This window comes from Hemiscyllium ocellatum, chromosome 9, assembly GCF_020745735.1.
Source record: "Hemiscyllium ocellatum isolate sHemOce1 chromosome 9, sHemOce1.pat.X.cur, whole genome shotgun sequence".
In the NCBI taxonomy this organism is placed as follows: Eukaryota; Metazoa; Chordata; class Chondrichthyes; order Orectolobiformes; family Hemiscylliidae; genus Hemiscyllium; species Hemiscyllium ocellatum.
Genome location: NC_083409.1, coordinates 40,960,275 through 40,980,394, shown reverse-complemented (window position 1 = coordinate 40,980,394; position 20,120 = coordinate 40,960,275). Strand labels below are relative to the sequence as shown.

The following is a 20,120-nucleotide window of genomic DNA, read 5'->3' as shown; positions in this document are numbered from 1 at the left end:
CAGGAAATTGTATCATCTAGATAATGCCCCATACACTACCGTCACCATCCCTGGTGTCCTATCCTACTGGCAGGACAGAACCAGCAGAGGTAGTGACGCAGTGGTGTATAGTCAGGAGGGAGTCGCCATGCATAGCCTCAACATTGACTCTAGATGCCATGAAGTATCATGGTGTCAAGTGAAACACAAGCAAGGAGACCTCCTGTTGATTACCAACTTCCACCCTCCCTCAACTGATGAGTAGAGCTTGATTTGGATAAATGCAAGTAAAAAATGAGGTCTGCAGATGCTGGAGATCACAGCTGCAAATGTGTTGCTGGTCAAAGCACAGCAGGTTAGGCAGCATCTCAGGAATAGAGAATTCGACGTTTCGAGCATAAGCCCTTCATCAGGAATAAGTCGAGTAAAAAATGAGGTCTGCAGATGCTGGAGATCACAGCTGCAAATGTGTTGCTGGTCAAAGCACAGCAGGTTAGGCAGCATCTCAGGAATAGAGAATTCGACGTTTCGAGCATAAGCCCTTCATCAGGAATATTCCTGATGAAGGGCTTATGCTCGAAACGTCGAATTCTCTATTCCTGAGATGCTGCCTAACCTGCTGTGCTTTGACCAGCAACACATTTGCAGCTTGGATAAATGCAAGGTATTGCATTTTGGTAAAACTAACAAGGGCAGGACTTATATAGTTAACAGTAGAGCCATGGGTAGCGTTGTCGAACAGAGAGACCTAGGAGTTGAGTTCCTTTGAAATTTGCAGCTCAGATAGGCAAGGTAATGAAGGTGGCATTTTGCATACGTGTCTTCATTTCGCAGACCAATGAGTATAGGAATTGCATCGTCATGTTGTGATTGAACAGGACATTGGTGAGGCCGGTTTTGGAGGACTGCATACAGTTCTGGTCGCCCTGCTAAAGGGAGGATATTAGCAAATCGGAGAGGGTTCAGACAAGATTAACAAGGATGTTGCCCGAACCAGAGCGTTTCGGTTATAAGGAGAGGCTGTAACATTTTTCACTGAATGACAAGAGTCTTTCCTCCAGGATAGGGGAGTTCAAAACTAAGGGGCACCTTTTAAGAAGCAAGGAGAAAGATTGAGAAGGGATTTGAGGGGCAACATTTTCACATAGAGTGGTTCACATGTGGAATTAACTGCCAGAGGAAGTGGTAGATTCAAGTAGAGTTACAACATTTAAAAGGCATTTTGACATGTACACGTACATGAAAGGTTTAGAGGGTGTCAGATCACGTCCAGTTGGGAGTGGGGGATCTAAGCAGTCTTGGGGAGATGCAGCTGGGGATGTGAGAGTTAAGTCCAGGAATCACTTTAATACTTACCAAGGTGTTGCAGCAGGTTTCTCATTGCCAAATTTCCTGGCTAACTGTTCACATAACTGCAATACAACCCACCTGAATATATTAAGAATGAGTTAAATTGACAGGTTACTGAGAAACACAGGAGTGAGCAGATAGCATAGCTCTAAACAAGCTAAATAGTTCCAATTATTCAATTAAAAAGGCCTTGATGGGGAAAAAAACACAAACAAGGGAATAATTCTGAGGTTTATAAATGTAATACATTTGTTGCTAGAAAAATTAGTAGCAGACCATAACCAAGACAAAAGTAACTTATTCAAACCCCACGATGAGTCTTCTCAGAGGAAATAATAACAGGAACATGACAATATTTGCAAAATAGACACGAGCAGGATATCACAATGTTTGTTTTAACCTTAACACAAGTATATCAAAATATTTCCAGGTTATTAAGTTAAAAATCACCACAACACCAGGTTATAGACCAACAGGTTTATTTGGAAGCACTAATTTTCGAAGCACTGCTGTGTCCACAACCACCTGGTGAAGGAGAAGGTTGAAAGATCCAAGCCTGGTGATTAATCAGGCTTGAGAACAGACCTGAACCACGGGTGATTAGGCAATGGGAACAAAGCAGCTCTGTTGGATGTAAGAACACTTCTGGATATATAGATGGTTAAAAAAAAAATCACAATATAACCTGGACTATAACCTGATTTTTGACCTTGTCCAATCAAGTCCAACACCGGCAGCTCAGTACATACATAAATAAAACAACCCTAAGCCGCTCAATACAGAAAAAACTGAAAGTCAGTAAGGCAGATATGATTAGAGTAGACTGTTCACAGATAAAAAGACCTCTGACTTGTGGGATGCATTCAAGAGTGTGGTGACGAGAGTTCAGAGGCATTTTGCTCTTGTTGAGTGAAGGGTAAGGCTGGTAAGATTAAGAAACAATGGATGAATCAAGATATTGAGGTTCTCGTCAAAAACAAAAGAGAATTTTATGTTAGATATAGACAACTTGATTAAATTGAATCTCTTAATCGATACAAAGAGTGTAGGGGCATTCTTGAGAGAGAAATTGGGAAGGCAAAGATGGGATAGGAGACAGAATTGGCACATCAGGTTAAGGATAATCCAAAGAGATTCTACAAATACATTGAGAGCAGGAGGGTAATTAGAAAAAGGGTAGGGACTTCTTAAAGATCAGAGAGGTCATATCTTTGAGCTGAAACCCAGGAGATGAGAGAGAGAGATAATAAATGAATATTCCGCATCAAGAAGATGTGGAGAAAGAAATTGAGTCTTGAGAATGCAGAGAACTAAGCTTTGATGTTTTTAAAACAATTCACATTACAGAAAAGGAAGTTCAGGAGGTCTGGGAGAATATAAAGATGGATAAATCTCCAGGACCTGATCTAATGTATCCCATAATGTTGTGGAAGTAAGGGAGGAAATTGCAACACCCTTACAGAAATATTTGCATCATCTATAGCCATGGGCAAGATGCCCAGTGACTAGACAGTTGTTAATGTTGTACCTTTGTTTAAGAAGGGTTGAGGGAGAAGCCTGGGAACTACAGACCTGTGAGCCTTACTTCGATAATGGGTAACTTGTTGGAGGTGGTTTTGAAAGATGGGATTCATGAATATTTAGAGAGGCAAGAATTGTTTAGGGATAGTCAGCATTGTTTTGTGCGAGGAAAATCGTGTCTCACAAACTTGATTGAGAATTTTGAGGAAGTTATCAGAAAGATTGATAATGGCAGAGCAGTAGATGTCGTTTATTTGGATTTTAGTAAAGCCTGTAACAATGTTCCACATAGTAGGCTAATTAATAAAATTAGGTCACATGGGGTTCATGACGAGCTTGCCAATTTGTTACATAATTGACAGGAGACAGAATTAGTTCTGAGAAGATTTGTAGCTCAAGTTGAGGTTCTGGATATAGGTTTGCTCGCTGAGCTGGAAGGTTCATTTTCAGACGTTTTGTCACCATACTAGGTAACATCATCAGTGAGCCTCCGGATGAAGCACTGGTGGTACAGTCCACTTTCTATTTATGTGTTTGAGTTTCCTTGAGTTGGTGGCATCATTTCCTATTCTTTTTCTCAGGGGGTGATAAATGAGATCCAAGTCAATGTGTTTGTTGATAGAGTGCTGGTTGGAGTGCCATGTTCCTGGAAGGCTATTTGGCATGCTTGCCTTCATTGCTCAGACTTCTGAGTATTGGAATGGGAAAGTCATGTTGAGATTGGACTGGACATTGGTAAAACCTCTTCTAGAATATTGTGTCTAGTTCTGGTCACCCAGTTATAGGACAGATATTACCAAGTTGGACAGGTTTCAAAAGAAATTTACCAGGACGTTGCCAGGTATGGAAGGTATGAGTTATAAAGATAGGCTGGGACATTTTTCAGGTCAAGAGGTGTGCCACTAGAAGAGCACAACCGGTCAGGCTGCAGGAGAGGAGCAGGAAAGTCGACGTTTCAACTTTCCCGATGAAGAGCTTATGCTCTAAACATCGACTCCCCTGACCAGCTGTGCTTTTCCAGCACCATACATTTTGACTCTGATCTCCAACGTCTGCACACCTCACTTTCTCATGCGACTATTTTCACTGGAGCATAGAAGATTGAAGGGTGATCTGAAAGAAGTTTATGAAGAGAGGTATAGATAGAGTTAATGGTAGTTGTCTTATCCCTGGGAGGAGGGAATTTAAGGCAAGGGGGCACAGTTTTAGGGTGAGAGGAGAGAGATTTAAAAAAGACATGAGGCAAATTTTCTACAGAGGGTGGTTCATGTATGGAATGAACTTCCTGAGAAAGTGGACGGTGCAGATACAATTACAATGTTTAAAAAGGCATTTGGATAGATAAATAGGAAAGATTTGTAGGGATATGGTCTAGGAGCAGGCAAGTGGGCCTAGTCTAGTTTGGGATTATGTTCAGCATGAACTAGATGGACCGAAGGGCCTGTTTCTGCACTGTATGAGTATGAGCATCTCTTCTTTAGTAAATTCAATACACACAGCATATTGAAACAATCCACATAGAGCATTAAAACCAATGCCTGTAGATGACACTGTAGTGATCTATATAATGGCTCCATATTTAGAATAAGGGAATTTAATCCTTTGATTACACAAAATGACCTGACTTACTTTGAAATTTAAGTTCAAGAAAGAGCAAAAGAAATCATTTCACTCAAATCCTACAAACCTTTGATTTGTAGTCAGTGGATCAAAAACGTCAGATTTTGAAACTTATGAACACAGCACAAGAATAGAAAAGTTAAAAGTGTTTTTTTTAAGTACTTGGCATTCCCAAATTCCCATCCCTGTCTAACCTGATAATTCAGCCTTCTGCTTTGAACAGTGTAAAGTTTCATGCAACTTTGTTCCACTCGCCCTTATATTCAACTAATTTTGCTTATCCTAAGGTATCTTTTCAGACTCAACAGTTTCTCTTCGTCTAGTATTATCAAACTTGACCAAATTGTACAGGCCCCAAAAACAAAGAAAATAATTGTAACACTCCAGAAATCTCAGTTACTTATATTGGGTGCCTAAGGGCAGTGCTGCGCCTAAATATTTCAATATTATCTACATTAGTGCATCATTCAAATAAATTCAGGAACTTTACATGGAGTTTTGTAAAATACCAGGAGACAGTGGTATGAATAGATCTTAAAGCAGTAGACTTAAATGTGTATATTATCATATTTCACTGTAAACTTCATTCATAATTACACAAAACATAACCAAGAAATTCAAAGTGATACACAAAGTTTGTATCAAAATTTATTACAGAACACATTAAAATAACCAACTGGATAAAACAAAGTGACCACTTCTCATTAATTTTGGAAATTTGCCAATTGAATTATATAGTTAACCCAAATCTTCCAGTCAGCCACCTTTTGAGACTTAAACTGCTTCTTTCCAGTTAGACTTCCAATTCCAGCTGATGTAGAAATGGGCCATCACAAACTCTTAAGGGTAAGACCCATGAGTGCAGAATAATCAATTGGTGAGGACACACTAACGTTTTTGTTTTTAAAATGGTACATGCTTCCAGATTCAGGTAGAATTTTAAAGGTGTCAAAACTTGTAATAATTAAGTATGGAGAGGGGCTGGTCAGCCCTGGACATGGTGGCGGTGAAGGGAGCTCCAAATGCAAAGATTTACGTTTAGATTTCACTCCCTGGACATTGGAAGATTTGGATCCTGGACTCAATTTTAATAGAGAACAGAAAAAAATCTCCATTGAGTGAAGACTGTACCTTTTTATCTCAATTTTTTAAAAAACTGCTCTCTCAACTCCAAGCCTGTTTTTCTATCCATCTACAGCAAATAAAGCCATGAATAAGATGGGAAAATCAATACCTTCAGACTAAAATGGGCCAAAAGCTGTCACCCAACCTACCTTTTCAATTTATTTCCATAACAATCAATGAAGTTCGTTTGCTCTTGCAAATTGACTTGATAAAATCAGTAGCAGATAGTCACAAATGGGCATTTCCCTGGAATACTTCCAGCTTCTACAGAAATACCTGTTGTATGTTCTGAAATTTCAGCAAGGAAACCAAAACAATTAAGTTTTGTTTTAACTGTTACGACCTGTTTATATTATCCAAACTTGTTGCACAATTTCTGCAATGACAATGAAATTGAGGGAGCAAACATCTCACATATCCAGACTCAAACTTCAAATGAAAACTTATGCAATTTGTTCACAAGTGTAGCCCTATCTACATTCAGTTCAGTTGATGGGGGTGACCTACAGTATTTTCAGTTACATGACAAATTTCATTGTAATTTTTAAATTAAATGTTTACTAAGTGATGCTGAAAACTCATCAGCTGCAGAAGCCCATGCCCAACAAATAGAGTAACTACCTCAAAACATTCTTACAATTGACCTCCTATAAGACCATAAGACATAGGAGTGGAAGTAAGGCCATTTGGCCCATCGAGTCCACTCCGCCATTCAATCATGGCTGATGGGCATTTCAACTCCACTTACCAGCGTTCTCCCCGTAGCCCTTAATTCCTGCTCCTTAATCTCCAGCAACTACTTGTGATAGTCTCTAAGAACACTCAGCAACATTTCGTAAAATTCTTAAGTATTTTCACCATTGCAGAGATTAAAGGTCTATAAATCCCAGATTTACATTACTTTCTGCAGATCACAACAGTATTTGCTAACCCTCAGACCATATATAACCAGTCTGTACTTCCTAAGAAATATTAAGCTATCGCTCATAAATGTTCTTGAATTTCTTTGCCCATTATTGGGTAAATACCATGCAGACTAAGGGCCGCAAACATTTAAATTTTGATTTCATATAATCAACATCCATTAGGAATTCTTGCAAATGAAAATCTGATTTATTAAATCAATTTTAGAACACAGAACAATGCACAGTAGAATAAGCCCTTTGGCCTTCAATGTTGCGCCAACCTGTAAACTAATCTAAGCCCATCCCCCACACTATCCCATCATCATCATCCGTATACTTATGCAAAGTCTGTTTAAGTGCCCCTAATGTGGCTGAGTTGATTATATTGGCAGGCAGGGCATTCTACACCCTTGTCACTCTTGGAGGAAAGAACCTGCCTCTGACATCTGCCTCAATTTGCAGCTGTGCCCCCTTGTACAAGCTGACATCTTCATCTTAAGAAAAAGACTCTCACTGTCCACCCCGATCCAATTTTCTGACCATCTTGTATGTCCCTATCGAATGCCCTCTTAGCCTTCCTTCTACCAATGAGAACAGACCAAAGTCTCTCAGTCTTTCCTCATCAGACCTTCCCTCCAGACAAGGCAACAAATTTGTAAATCTCCTCTGCACCTTTTCCAATGCTTCTACATGCTACCTGTTATGGAGTGACCAGAACTGTACACAATATTCCAAGTGACGCTGCACGAGCATTTTGTACTGTTGCAACGTGACATCACTGCTCCTGAACACAATCCCTCTACCAACAAAACCTGTCACTACGTGAGCCTTCTTAACAGCACCATCAACCTGGGTGGCAACATTCAGGGATCTATGTACATGGACTCTAAGATGCCTCTGCACATCCACACTATCAAGAATCTTTCCAGTGACCCAGTATTCTGCCTTTCTGTTATTCTTTCCAAAGTGAATCACCTTATATTCATCTGCATTAAACTCTATTTGCCACCTTCCAGCACAATTCTGCAGTTTATCCAAGTCTCCCTGCAACCTCCAACCTTCTTCCATACCGTCCACCACTCCACTGACTTTAGTGTCATCTGCAAACTTACTAACCCATCCACCTTCCAAGTCATTTACAAAAATGATAAACAGCAGTGGTCCCAAAACGGATCCTCGTGGCACACCACTAGTAACCAGATTCCAAGCTGAATATTTTCCATCAATCACCATTCATTGCCTTCTTACAAAAGCTAGTTTCTAATCCAAACTGCTAAATCTCCCTCAATCACATGACTCCACATTTTCTATAACAGCCTTATCAAAGGCTTTACTGAAGTCTATGTATACCACATCAACTGCCCTACCCTCATCCACACGCTTGGTCATCTTCTCAAAAAAAAACTCAGTGAGGTTTGTGGGACACGACCTGCTCTTGACCAATCCATGTTGACTGTCTGCAATCAAATTGTTGCTTGCTAGATAATTATAAATCCCCTCTCTTATAATCCTTTCCAAAACTTTTCCGACAACAGTACACATCAGTCACCTGGCAATCCTCTGCAATATTTCTAATAAGTAGAATTTTTAAAATAATATTGTTGCTGCAAAAAAAAAGACATGCTGTCAAAATTGTTTGTCTCAACTGAAAAGAACCTTGACCCAAATATAAGCCTGACAAATAATTAGGTGGACTCATTCATTACACTTCCCTGACTTTGAACTAAACAGTTGATAGGCCGTTTTTGAGGAAATTAGAAGTTAAATATAAACGTGGATCTGAAGCTACATTCAGGCCAGACCAGTTAGTTTGGCTGATTGTTAGAAAAACTAATCAATGGTAATTTTATGGCACCATTACTGAAAACATTTTAGGTTCCAAATGTATTAACTGAATCTTGATTCCTTTGGCTGCTGTGGTGAGGTTTGAACTCCTACTCTAAAGGGTCAGGCTCCAGGGATATATTTGTCCACATTAATACCATGTCTTCCTCACTCCAGTTTGTCAAATGGCTGAGTGAGTTGCTACAGAGTCACACAAGTCTTCCACAACTATTTACAATCTATGCTAAAGACTGTATTGTAGTTGAATCTACTAATGATACAAAGAAAGTAAGGAAAGCTTGTTGTAAACAAAGTACAAAAGAGTGTGTGTAAAGAGGTAAAGATGTGCTCAGCAAATTAGGAAAAAAATTGGCAGTTGGGATATAATGTAGAAAAACATCAGGTAGGAAGCAAAATATTATCTAAATGGAGAGTGATACAGAATCATACTGCACAGAGGGATTTTAATTACCTGAAGATAAATCACAAAGTAAGCACTCAGGAATAGCAACTAATTACATAAGAACAAGAAGAGAAAGGTGGCAACTCAGCTCCTCGTGCGTACTCAGCCACTTGACACTATCATGATTGATCTCATCTTGGCCTCAACTTCATTTGCCTACCTGCAATCCATACTAATTTAAAATCTGTCTAATTATAGAGTCATGCAGAATAGAAACAGAACCTTCTGTCCAAACAGTCCTTGCCGACCAAAATCCCAAACTAAACTAGCCCCACCTGCCTGCATTTGACCCATATCCCTCCAAACATTTATTTATGTATCTGTCCAAAATGTCTTTTGATAATTCTAACTGCACCCACATCCACCAATTCCTCAGGCAGTTCATTCCACAGACGAACCACCCTGTGTAAAATAAATTGCACCTTGTGTGTTTTTGTTTTATCTTTCTCCTTGCACTCTAAATATATGCTCCCTAGCCTTGAACTTGCCCATCCTAAGTAAAAGATATCAGCTAATCACCTTATCTATACCCCTCAGGATTTTATAAACCTCTATAAGGACACCTATCAATCTCACGTGCTTCAGCAAAAAAGGTCCCAGCCTCTCCTTATGATTCAAGCCCTCCATTTCTGGCAACACCCTTGTAAATCTCTTCTCCCTCTCCAGCTTAATAATATCATTCCTCTAACAGGACAACCAGAAATGACACAGTCTTCCAGAAGAGGCCTCACCAACGTCCTGTACAATCTCAACATGACATTCCAACTCATAGACTTAAAAGTCTGAGCAATGCTGATGTCCTGGTATCACTGCACTCTAGGGTAGTGAATTTCACAGCTTCATTATCCTCAGCTGTTTTATATCTGCTCACCTTTATCCTAAAACTATGACTTCTTGTTCGAGATTGCCCTATGTCTAGTTTCTCAACTAGGAATTCAAATGGATTTTTTTCTGACTTATTTAAGAGTATCACTGTACAGTTTTAGTCTCCTTATTGTGGTTCTGTTCGCCGAGCTGGGAATTTGTGCTGCAGACGTTTCGTCCCCTGTCTACGTGACATCCTCAGTGCTTGGGAGCCTCCTGTGAAGTTGTGAATGGGGTAAAGTCTGATATAACTCCAGAAAGGCCTGCATCCCGCCACCAAGCCACCCTCAATTTACACATGGAGGGTCCTTAACAATGATCCAGCTGCCTCAAAGACAATTTGCAGAGTGAGCAGAACCTCAGACATTCCAGTTTACATTGGTTCGCCAAGGTTCTGTGATTGGACCAAGTTAACAACCCCAATCAGGGAACTCATTCTATGATGTCCACCTGGCTGACCTTGTTACAATCACTACAGTCATGGAGCCAGAAATGTGCAGTCTCAGTAATGGCAAGAATAAAAGAACTATAATTCACTTCAGGATCAAGTATGACACTAAAACTGCAAACAGATCAAATTAAGCTCAAACAGTGGTCAGGGAGAGGGATAGAATCAGTATCCAGAGAATGGAGCTTGGAACAAAACAATGGCCCACTCTTCCCAATATTCATTTCCAAGAAATCTCTGCTCATTCAGTATTGGACCTTGGATCAGCAGCCTGATAATTTAGCAACAATGGAGCAAAGGTGGTGATAAGGTAGAGCTGAGTAACATTGTGCCTTTGGATTATGTCAGCAAGAGGCAGCACATAAATGAGAAACAGAATCATAGAATCCCTACAGTGTGGAAATAGGTCATTTGGCACAACAAGTCCACACCCTCCGAACAGTATCCTACCCAGACCCATTCCCCTATCCTATTACTCTACTATTACCCTTAAATAGGAGGCGAGCAAGGATTGTTCCTTGGTGAACACAGGAGGTAACAATGCAGGAGCAGAAAAAGCAGCTGCTGCAAGTGGCTAAAGTTATTAGAAAGGATTGAAATCCTAGAGTCAGAAGACTAACAGCAGCTCACCCAGATGGACAATAATACGAGGGAACACTAAAACAGAACTAAGCAATGAGATCTTATGGTTGAATGTAGCTGTATTCATTTGAACTCACCTTGCCAGTACTTTGGAGAATGGTAGTTCTTGTTCGCCATACTCTTTCTCTGCTGACAATATCTCTGGTTACGTCTACTTCAGAGTCTACAAAACTTCTTTGCTTCAAAGCTGCAATGTCATCATCCAGATCTGTCTTGATAGTGGAACGTTTCTTTGCCATAATTTTGGCTTTAATAGCAGCAATCTTTTCCACAGACATCGCCTCTGACAATGACCTGTAACCCCAAAATATTAAAGCTAAAAATTGTTCCCATATATAATATACTGCCTTCAAGTTAATAATCCAGACTGATTGAAAATTATGCTGTCATATTTCTTGAGAGGAAGTTTACTGCTAGAATTTCTTCAATAAAATTCCAACAATTTGAAAATACATCTATGAGACAGATGCAAACAAAGTCATATTTGGAACGGGCACAAGTAAACTGAATTTTACTTTCTAACGTAAAAGACTAAATGCATTTCACTTTATGTAGGTTTTGCCAAAATATTTCAATGTCAATGCGTTACACTTTGAGATGTAGTCACTACTGTTCTATAGACAGATAGTTTAGAAAAGCTCAGAGTAGATTATGCTGGGTCCAGGAAAGCATCTTCATCAAAATATTACGGAGATAAAGAAAACAAAATGTTTAAGAAATGATCGCTGGAATACAAGCAGAAGGAAGAATGACCATCACATAGCACCAACTTTTTAAAGCTTTAGATTCTCACACTTATGCTGAAACAAAGTACGATTATGCAAATGAAGCGAATCGATTTTCAAATGCAATAATGATGTAATCTGAAAAAAAAGTGCTAATACTCTCCAACCAACATCCCCATCTCCCCTTTAAAAATTCCATTCCTTCAACTCAAACTCCTCATTAATGTTATAAAAATAGAAGATAACAGAGAAACTCTCAGGAGAAAAAAACAAGAGTTAACATTTCAGGTCCAATATAACTACATCTGCTCATTAATGTTTTACTTCCCTCATAATAACTAAAACTACAAATTAAACCACCATAATCCAACACAGCTTGAAAACAACATTGACGAGTTATCAAGAAGCAAAATTCGATCCTCAATCTCCACACTTTCAAATGTAATTGTAAACCGACAATGTCTTGCAAATCAGACAGTGCATAATAAACAAGAAAGCTAGAAAGGTACATGGATTAATAACATTGTTTGAAACAAAAGGTAAGCAGGGATGGGAGGAAAAAAATCGTACAATAAAGTACACTGGTATACAGACAGGTGTAGGCCCTATACATAATTAAATAACAAGAGAATGCAATGACCAAGATGGAGAAAGATATAAATACTGTAGTAAAGTTGAAAACATAACAAGACTGAAGCATCAGGATGTGTGTAGTATTAAGCCAAATCTGCCACAAGGTGGCATAGAAAGCACACTTTTCAGTAATTCTTGGTAGTAAATTATCGTTACTCCAAAGCAATAATTTTCAGTTCTAGTACCTAGAGAACTGTCCAAGGGTGCCATGAAATTTTGTACAAAGGCAATGAAAATCCAAATAAAACAAACATTGTTTAATCTTTAACAATATTATATCCAACCAAAATTGCAACTCATAAAACCCTATAAAATTAAACATCAAACGAAAAGTGAGGTATCAGCCCTTTATTCCTAAAACTTGAGTATTCTAAGTAGAAGTGGCCATTGATAAAACTGAGATGACATGATATGTTCTTACATTCTAGCAGAAGCTAAGAACAAGTAACCACTTAGGCATTTATGTGTCTTTTCTCCCCAGATGAAAAGGCTCTGCACACAGCGGCAGGCCCAGGTTTCCTACTAACTGGGTAAATTGGAATTTACTCTCCTTTGTGTTTTGTTCTAATCCATTTAATTTCAATCATGTATGAGTTCACTTATTTAATGAAAAATATACTTTTAACAGTATTGTTATACATATGAAATGTCAGCCATGAACGTCAGACCCCTGAACAGAGTACAGTGTGTGAACTAAATTAAGAACCACGAATAGTTACATATAGTTAAATTGAACTAAGGAGATTTTGATAGTGTCCCATTTTCGCAGTTGAAAATAGTTTACTTTTTACCGGAGGATATTAAACATTAATACATTTGATCCTTCTTTAGCTTGCTGTAAACCTCTCTAGTAGGGCCATAACCAGAATCAATACAAGTAAATGCGATCTTTATGATCAATCAATTCAGCTGAAAAAAAGTGGGTGTGCCAAGGAATCGTTTGTTTCATTGAAGTAAGTTGTATTTTTGAAAGATTAGGAACCTTGCTCTCATGCACAATGACTGACTACTTTCATCACTAATTTGAGACCCCAAGCTGTATGGAGCTAAACTGCCTTCAGGGTGCCAGCTTCATATTCCACAGCAGCCCTCCCCATGTACATGAGGGACACTGGCAAAGATGTGAATATTGCAAACTTTATTGACAAGAGGTGAGACACGAAGTCCTGGTTTAATGTGATTGCATTCCTGAAGGATTTATTTAAATCAAATCATATTAAGCAAATCATATTTTCCCATCACAACAGTGAAAAGGTTGCAGTTAGATTCAGCAGGAATTTTCACCTCAGAAAAATAAATAAAAACATCATATTCTAAAGTAGAACACTTTACATTCCTAACTGTCCATATTAGTAAAGGAAGTAACTTCAAAACAAAAATGAATGAATTTAAGACCATGAGAGATATGCTGCCTCTTTCTACTTACTATGTTCGGCACTACTCCCACTGGCAGTCTGACTCTTCCACTCCCAGATCCTTCAGCTCACTGCTTCTCCCATTTCCCCTTCCCTTTCAGTCACTGCTAGACAGGCTTACCAACCCTCTCTCTCACTAATTTAATCTCTCAAGCCCCTTATTGTGAAGAGCTTATAAATTGAGCACAAGAAGTAGCCTCAAGCTGCAGATGCAAGATGCAAACTGCAGAGGGAGCAAGTGGGAGGTTTGACTTCAGGAAAGGTGAACAAGAGAGGTGACCAGAATGTCAGGAAGTGAAGAAGGCCACTCTAAAACAGTGGTGATCATATCACACAGCCATAGATAAGTCCAGCTCAAAAAAATTCCTACAAATCTCACAAAAAATAAATATTAACTAAGCATACTATTAACTAACTGATGGTAAAGCAGAACTACTTCATGTAGGTCAATTTTAAATGAGGACGCTGTATTTATGCTTTTTTTGCACAATGGCATGGCTTGCTGGATATTTTACATGACGTTAAAAGCCAATTAAATAGTTAAATAGTGTTGAACTGAAATTGTGTAGGTTAGATTGGATGGAATGATTTCCCTTCCTTGAAGGCGATTAGTAAAGCAGTTCAGCTTTGATGACAATCCAACAGCTGGTCCTGATAGTTTCCTTTCCCTGCTACCAACCCACACATTATGAGTTTTATTGAACTAGCTGTCACAATTTGGCATGATGGATTTTGGACTCAGCGAATATAGTTTTAAAAACATCAACATTATTAGGTAATTTAGGAAGTATTCAACCATTTTTACCACTTGCACTGGCTGATGTACAAGAGTTCCTGGCAAGAAAGTTGTATTGTTTAACAATGCATTCGTATTGGATTTAATAGCTTTGCATATACAGATTAGTTTGCACATCAGTTTATATAGATCTCAGCCTTATTATTCATATTATGCAACCTATAAAGTCTTGGCTGTGTGGCCACATGACCTGACATGTTGGGCTTTGACTTTACAGAATAGTTATGAATTTGCAACAACATTAGGATGAAACAAATTGCACACATGCTTTAACCACAAGCATTATGATCATGCAATTCTGTGATGTGAATTGATGGATAAATACTGGCAAGGATGTACTTGTATTCCCTTGCATTCTTTGAATTACTCCCATGGGAGCACTTCTGCATGCAGCTGATGATGTGGGCGGGACTTTGTTAAATTTCTTGTTTGAATACCTGAATAATGCAGCTTTCTCTCAATACTGTTCCACAAACATCAGTCCAGACTTTTGAAATCAAGCCCTGGAATGTGACTTGAACCCATAATAAACAACAGTAGTGAGGATTAGATGGCATACATAAATTGTGAAGAAAATAATTCTGAGTAATTTGTACAAACATTAAGAAATTACATTTAATGTGGGAAACTGTGAAATTAGCCACTTTGGTAGGAAAACTGGAAAAGCAAAATATTTTTGAAAGAAGTGAGAAGTGGGTGAATATTGGAAATCAGGAATTTGGTGTTCTTGTTCATGAAATACAGAGATTAACACGGAGGTTCAGTGAGCCACGAGAAAAGTATATGATCTGCTAATCTTGGATTGGAGTACGAGAGCTTGTAATTCTTGATACAATTATATAAGTATTGTACATAGTTTATGTTGACTTATGAAAGGAAGAATATACATACCTTAGTGTGGTGTATAACCAATGTTCACTAGATTAATTCCTAGGGTGACAGGCTTGTCCAATGAGAAACAATTAGTACTCCAAACTGATGCTCTACAGATTTATAAGAATCAGAAGTAATCCCATTGAAAATGTATTAATTTGTTTGGAGAATTAACAGGATCAATGCTGAAATGCCAATTCCCTAGATTGAACGTTCTAGCTCCCATGTGACCTTGGCTCCCATATGAGCTATGATGTCTTCAGCTGCCTATTGAATTACCTGTAATGTTAATCAAATTGTATGTTTATTTTCTTTTATTCCTCTCCACTTCTGCCTAATTAAAATATAATTAATAGTCTCAATAACCATTTAAAACAGGAAACATAGTCATGTGCTTTCTCCCAACTGGAGGCATCACTGAAAAGCAGAAAGGCTAAATGTTCAAAATCAGGACAAAAATTTTCTTCAATCTGAAAACCACTTTATCAAATGGGCATAATTTAGTGCACATTCACTCATTTTCTGAAGAATTCTCTCCATACAGAAAAAGCTGTAAGATTCAGAATTTACCTAATTTGCTCTGTCTGTACAATGCCTTCTTTGTGGCCTTCCAAACGAGCTGCCAAACGCTCTTTGTCAAGTCGTACACGTTCTTCATCCTAATTACAACAAACCACCTTGTTATTTTTATCAAATCAGTATTGCTAATTATTTACTTTTTTTAAAAAATAAAATATCAATTATTATAAAAACAAGCTGTAAAATCATCAAAAAGTTCAGAAATATTTTAAATCATTTCATATTATTTATGAAAACAAAGATTAACTCAATGTAACATTTCTCTATATTTGTTGGGCAACAGTAAAATTAATTTAAGTAGATTTATACATTTCAACTGGAAACCTTTCAAATTTTAGCATTAATACAAGCTTCATATTTTTGTGTAAAATAGCTGTACCACATGGTATTGCAACAGTGGATTCAGAGAAGACTCATCAATTTTGTCTACTTTAAACTTTACTTATCAATACCTGTTCCTATAACATTCCATAAATTTCAGTGAGGTGCTTGTATCCCACCTCACTATGTCCACCACTCCATCATTCCTGTTTATGTTGTCACACTGAGGCTCCCTCTATACAAAGCATTAGGGTTTACAATCAGTGTCTTCAAATTCCTCACGAGCCTTGCCCCATCTGTTGATCTTGTGTCTCTGGATTATTTTCATTCTTATTCACAATCCTCCATTAAAACATTCGCAAGCACAACCATCTAACTTGGCCATACATTCTTTACATCTGTCCACTCCTTTATCGCAAAAAAGACTTCCAAAGCAATTTAATTCTCAACAATTATTCCTAATTATCAAACCTCAACTCACTATGTTAAATTAATCATTTTTTTTCTCTAGTTCTGGAAATGTGTAATGGGACAAAATTAATTAATTCCCTTAAAGGGAACAGTGATCATGAAATGATGAATTTCACAATCAGTTTAAGGTTGAAAATCCTGAGCCGAACACTAGTGCTTCAAATGCACTTATAGGAAGTTAGAGCTGGTTAAATCAGACCAGGAAATTCAATTAGAAGCAAAGCCTATAGATAAGTTGTGGAAGACATTTCAGGCGACCTTTAATAATTATCAACAAAAATCTACTATATTCCATCAAGGTAGACTTTATGAGAAAATAAATGATCCGTGGCAAGCAAAGTTAAATATAGGATCAAAAAGAAAGAAAAAGCATACAATGTTGCAAAGATCAATTGCATGCTAGAAGACTGGGGGGAGTTTTAGAAATTGGAAAGGGTGATTAACAAACAAAAGATGGGAGAAACAAGATTGAGAGAAAACTGGTAACAAAAGACATAGCAAAATCTTCTAAAAGGGAAGAGTGGTTAAAGTAAACATTTGTCCATTAGAAGATGGGTTTGGGCAATTAATAACAGGAAACAAGGAAACAGGTCCAAGAACAAATAGTTAGCACCAATCTTCTTGGCAGAAGACTTTAAAAGAACCCAACAACAATACAAATCAGAGGGCAACATGGTGGAACCTAAAACAGTCACTTCAGAAAAGGGACAAACGTATGGGAATAAAGCGAGATGGCCTGACCCCTGGGGTCACTGGTCGCATTCTTGCCAAATTCTTATGATATTGGAAAGATCTGTCTCAGAGGAGTGATATAAAAGGAGGACATCTGCTAGAAAAAGCAAAAAATTATAGGCCAGTTACTCTAACATCTGCCACTGGGAAAATGCAAGAATTCATTATTGAAAGGCTGGTTGTGGCTATGTTAAAAATTATTAGGCCATCAAATAAAATCAAAATACTTTGATGAAAGATAAGTCATCTTTAAGAATTTTAGGAGAGTTCTTCGAGGATATAACAAGCATGGTGGATTAAAGGGAAACAGCAGATGGGAGTGTATCGGGATTTCCAAAAGACATTAAGGCGCCACTTAAAAGAGTACTGTACAAATTAATAGCTCATGGACTGGAAATTATACAATAGTGCAGAGGATTGAGTAACTTAACAGAAAGCAAGTGTCAGGAGAACAAGCTCATTTTCAGGTTTGGCAAACTAAATGGTGGGATGCCATAGGGATCAGTGTTGTGGCCTTGAGTAATTGCAATGTATTTTGATGACTTGTATCAAGGGACACTAAGATGCATAGGAAGTAAGTTGTAAAGATAAAGACTCTGCAAAGACAGTTCAGGTGCATAACAGCTTGGTATGGCAACTGCTCTGCCCAAGATTGTAAGAAACTACAGAAGGCGGTGTGCACAGCCCAGACCATCACGGAAGCCTACTTCCCATCCATGGACTCCATTTACATGCCTCGTTGCTGGGAAAGGCTGTCAACATTATCAAAGACCCATCCCACCCTGGCAATGCTCTCCTACAACCTCTTCCGTCAGGCAGAAGGTACAGAAGCTTGGACACATGCACTAGCAGGTTCAAAACAGCTTCTTTTCTGCTTTTATTAGACTGACGAATGACTAACTTCAAATAATGCTGATCCTGTTAACATTGATCTTGACTCATGTACATCTTGTGTGAGAAAACTCTTATATCTTATACTGTCCAAGTTTTTTTTCACCTTATGACCAGTGTGTCCTTGCTTACTATGATCTACCTGTTTTTCACTGTCAAATCAAGAGATATAGCTAGATTAGATAAGGTTATAATAGATAATATATTATTTTATAGATAAATGAGTGGGCAGATTTTTAGCAGATGGAGTATGTGGGAAAAACATGATCAGTCACAATGGTAGAAAGAATAGACATGCAGTTCATATAAATGGAGAGAGACAACAGAATGTAATAGTAGAGGGGTATTCAAAAAGAAAAAAATTAAAGCATTTAAGTAGAGAAAGTGGAAGGTAAGCAAATATGAACATTTATTATAAGAAAATTGGAGTATACAAGTAGGTAAGTCTTGCTGGAACTGTAGAGTGCATCAGCAAGATCACACTTAGATGTACCACATCCAGTTTTGGTCATTTTATCAAAGGAGGGATATGCCTGCAATTCAGAGCAGGTTTAAGAGATTTATACCGAGTTGAAAAGGGTTATCTTATAAAGAAATGTTCAGCAGATTGGAGTTTCCTCACTGGCGTTTAGAAGAATGAGTAGTGTTATTGAAAAAATTGAGAGCATTTTGATAGGATGAACATCAAGAAAATGTTTCCTCATGTGGGGGAATCTAGTACTGGGGGCATAGTTTCGGAGTTAGGGCTCTACATTAAAGATGGAATCAAGAAGGAAGTTACCTTTATGTTGTGAATCACTGAGTCATTGAATATCATTATGGCTCAGATAAACAGTCAAGGCCAATAGTCAATTCAGGAGTTATGGACAAGAGTAAATAAATGGAGTTGAGGGCAAGATCAGATCACCCATGATTATAATGAATTGCAGAGAAGGGTCATGAGGCCAACTGGTCTAATGCTGCCCTTTCCTCCTGTGTGTCTTCGCCATAAAATATCCAAGAATGTACCCACCACCTTATTATTTAAAAATTTCAAAATAGAACACCCTCGGTTATCTGAATTTCAGAATATCTGAACAAGATCTCAACCCCCCATAAAGATTTTATTGAATGTAAATAAAAGCACAACGAAAGCAGGCAGCCTGGGCTGGCGGCGGGTGCAGGAACTGAGTCACCACGGGAACCCTGTTCCTGCTATGGCTGCCGCCATGGTAACCCTGATCAGTTATACAATCAGTTATCGCAACAAAATACTCTCCACCTGTCTCATTCAGACAATTGATGTTGTTCTGTGCATGCTCCCTAGTTATGCAAGTACTAATCTATGAAGTTCCTGATATTTTGCACATGAACAGGCAATTGACCACCTTTCCAGTATTAGTAATGAATCTCAGTTTGTGAAAACAATGAACGAAATGACCAGAATTCATTTTAACTATCAGACTTAACGGATTTAAATGCTTGCTATACCCAGTAGTCAACGAGAGATTCAGATAGCCAATCTGAATGGAATGGAATTTAGAAGGCAAGTAACCTCTTCATTCAAAGGATTAAGAGTGGCAAGGAGAAGAAATGAATGGAGTGTTAGAGGGTTAGCTAACTTACAGAAACTAAGAGTATCAGAGATTCGAGGGGCAGATTAGTGGAAATGATGTAAAAGATCAACTACAATCGTATTGAATGGCAGAGCCAACTGCAGGTGGCAGAGTGATCTACTATTTAATATGCCATGATCTTATTTATACAATGGTGTTATCCACTTTCAAATTTCTTTCATCCATAGAGTTTGCATTCTGAATTGCACATTTGTATCTGTCACAGATTGTCCAAACCAATTACCTCTATCCTGGGTTTCTTTAACTCTGATGATATTTCTTCAGCTGCTCTTTTTACTGTTGGTTTACAAAAAACACAAGAACATTTTAAAAATATGCAAAAACAAT

The 20,120-nt window shown here is 38.1% G+C and overlaps 1 protein-coding gene across 1 annotated transcript in view; it reads right to left on the bottom strand.

Moving 5' to 3' along the window:
- The window catches only part of cdc73 (cell division cycle 73, Paf1/RNA polymerase II complex component, homolog (S. cerevisiae)), a 322,523-nt gene that overhangs the window by 255,411 nt on the left and 46,992 nt on the right, over positions 1–20,120 (bottom strand). The window contains exons 5-7 of the mRNA XM_060830176.1: positions 20,017–20,069; positions 15,754–15,842; positions 10,819–11,035 (exon numbers count right to left, since the gene is read on the bottom strand). Coding sequence (XP_060686159.1) covers positions 10,819–11,035; positions 15,754–15,842; positions 20,017–20,069 — 359 coding nt within the window. The remainder of the gene's footprint in view (positions 1–10,818; positions 11,036–15,753; positions 15,843–20,016; positions 20,070–20,120) is intronic.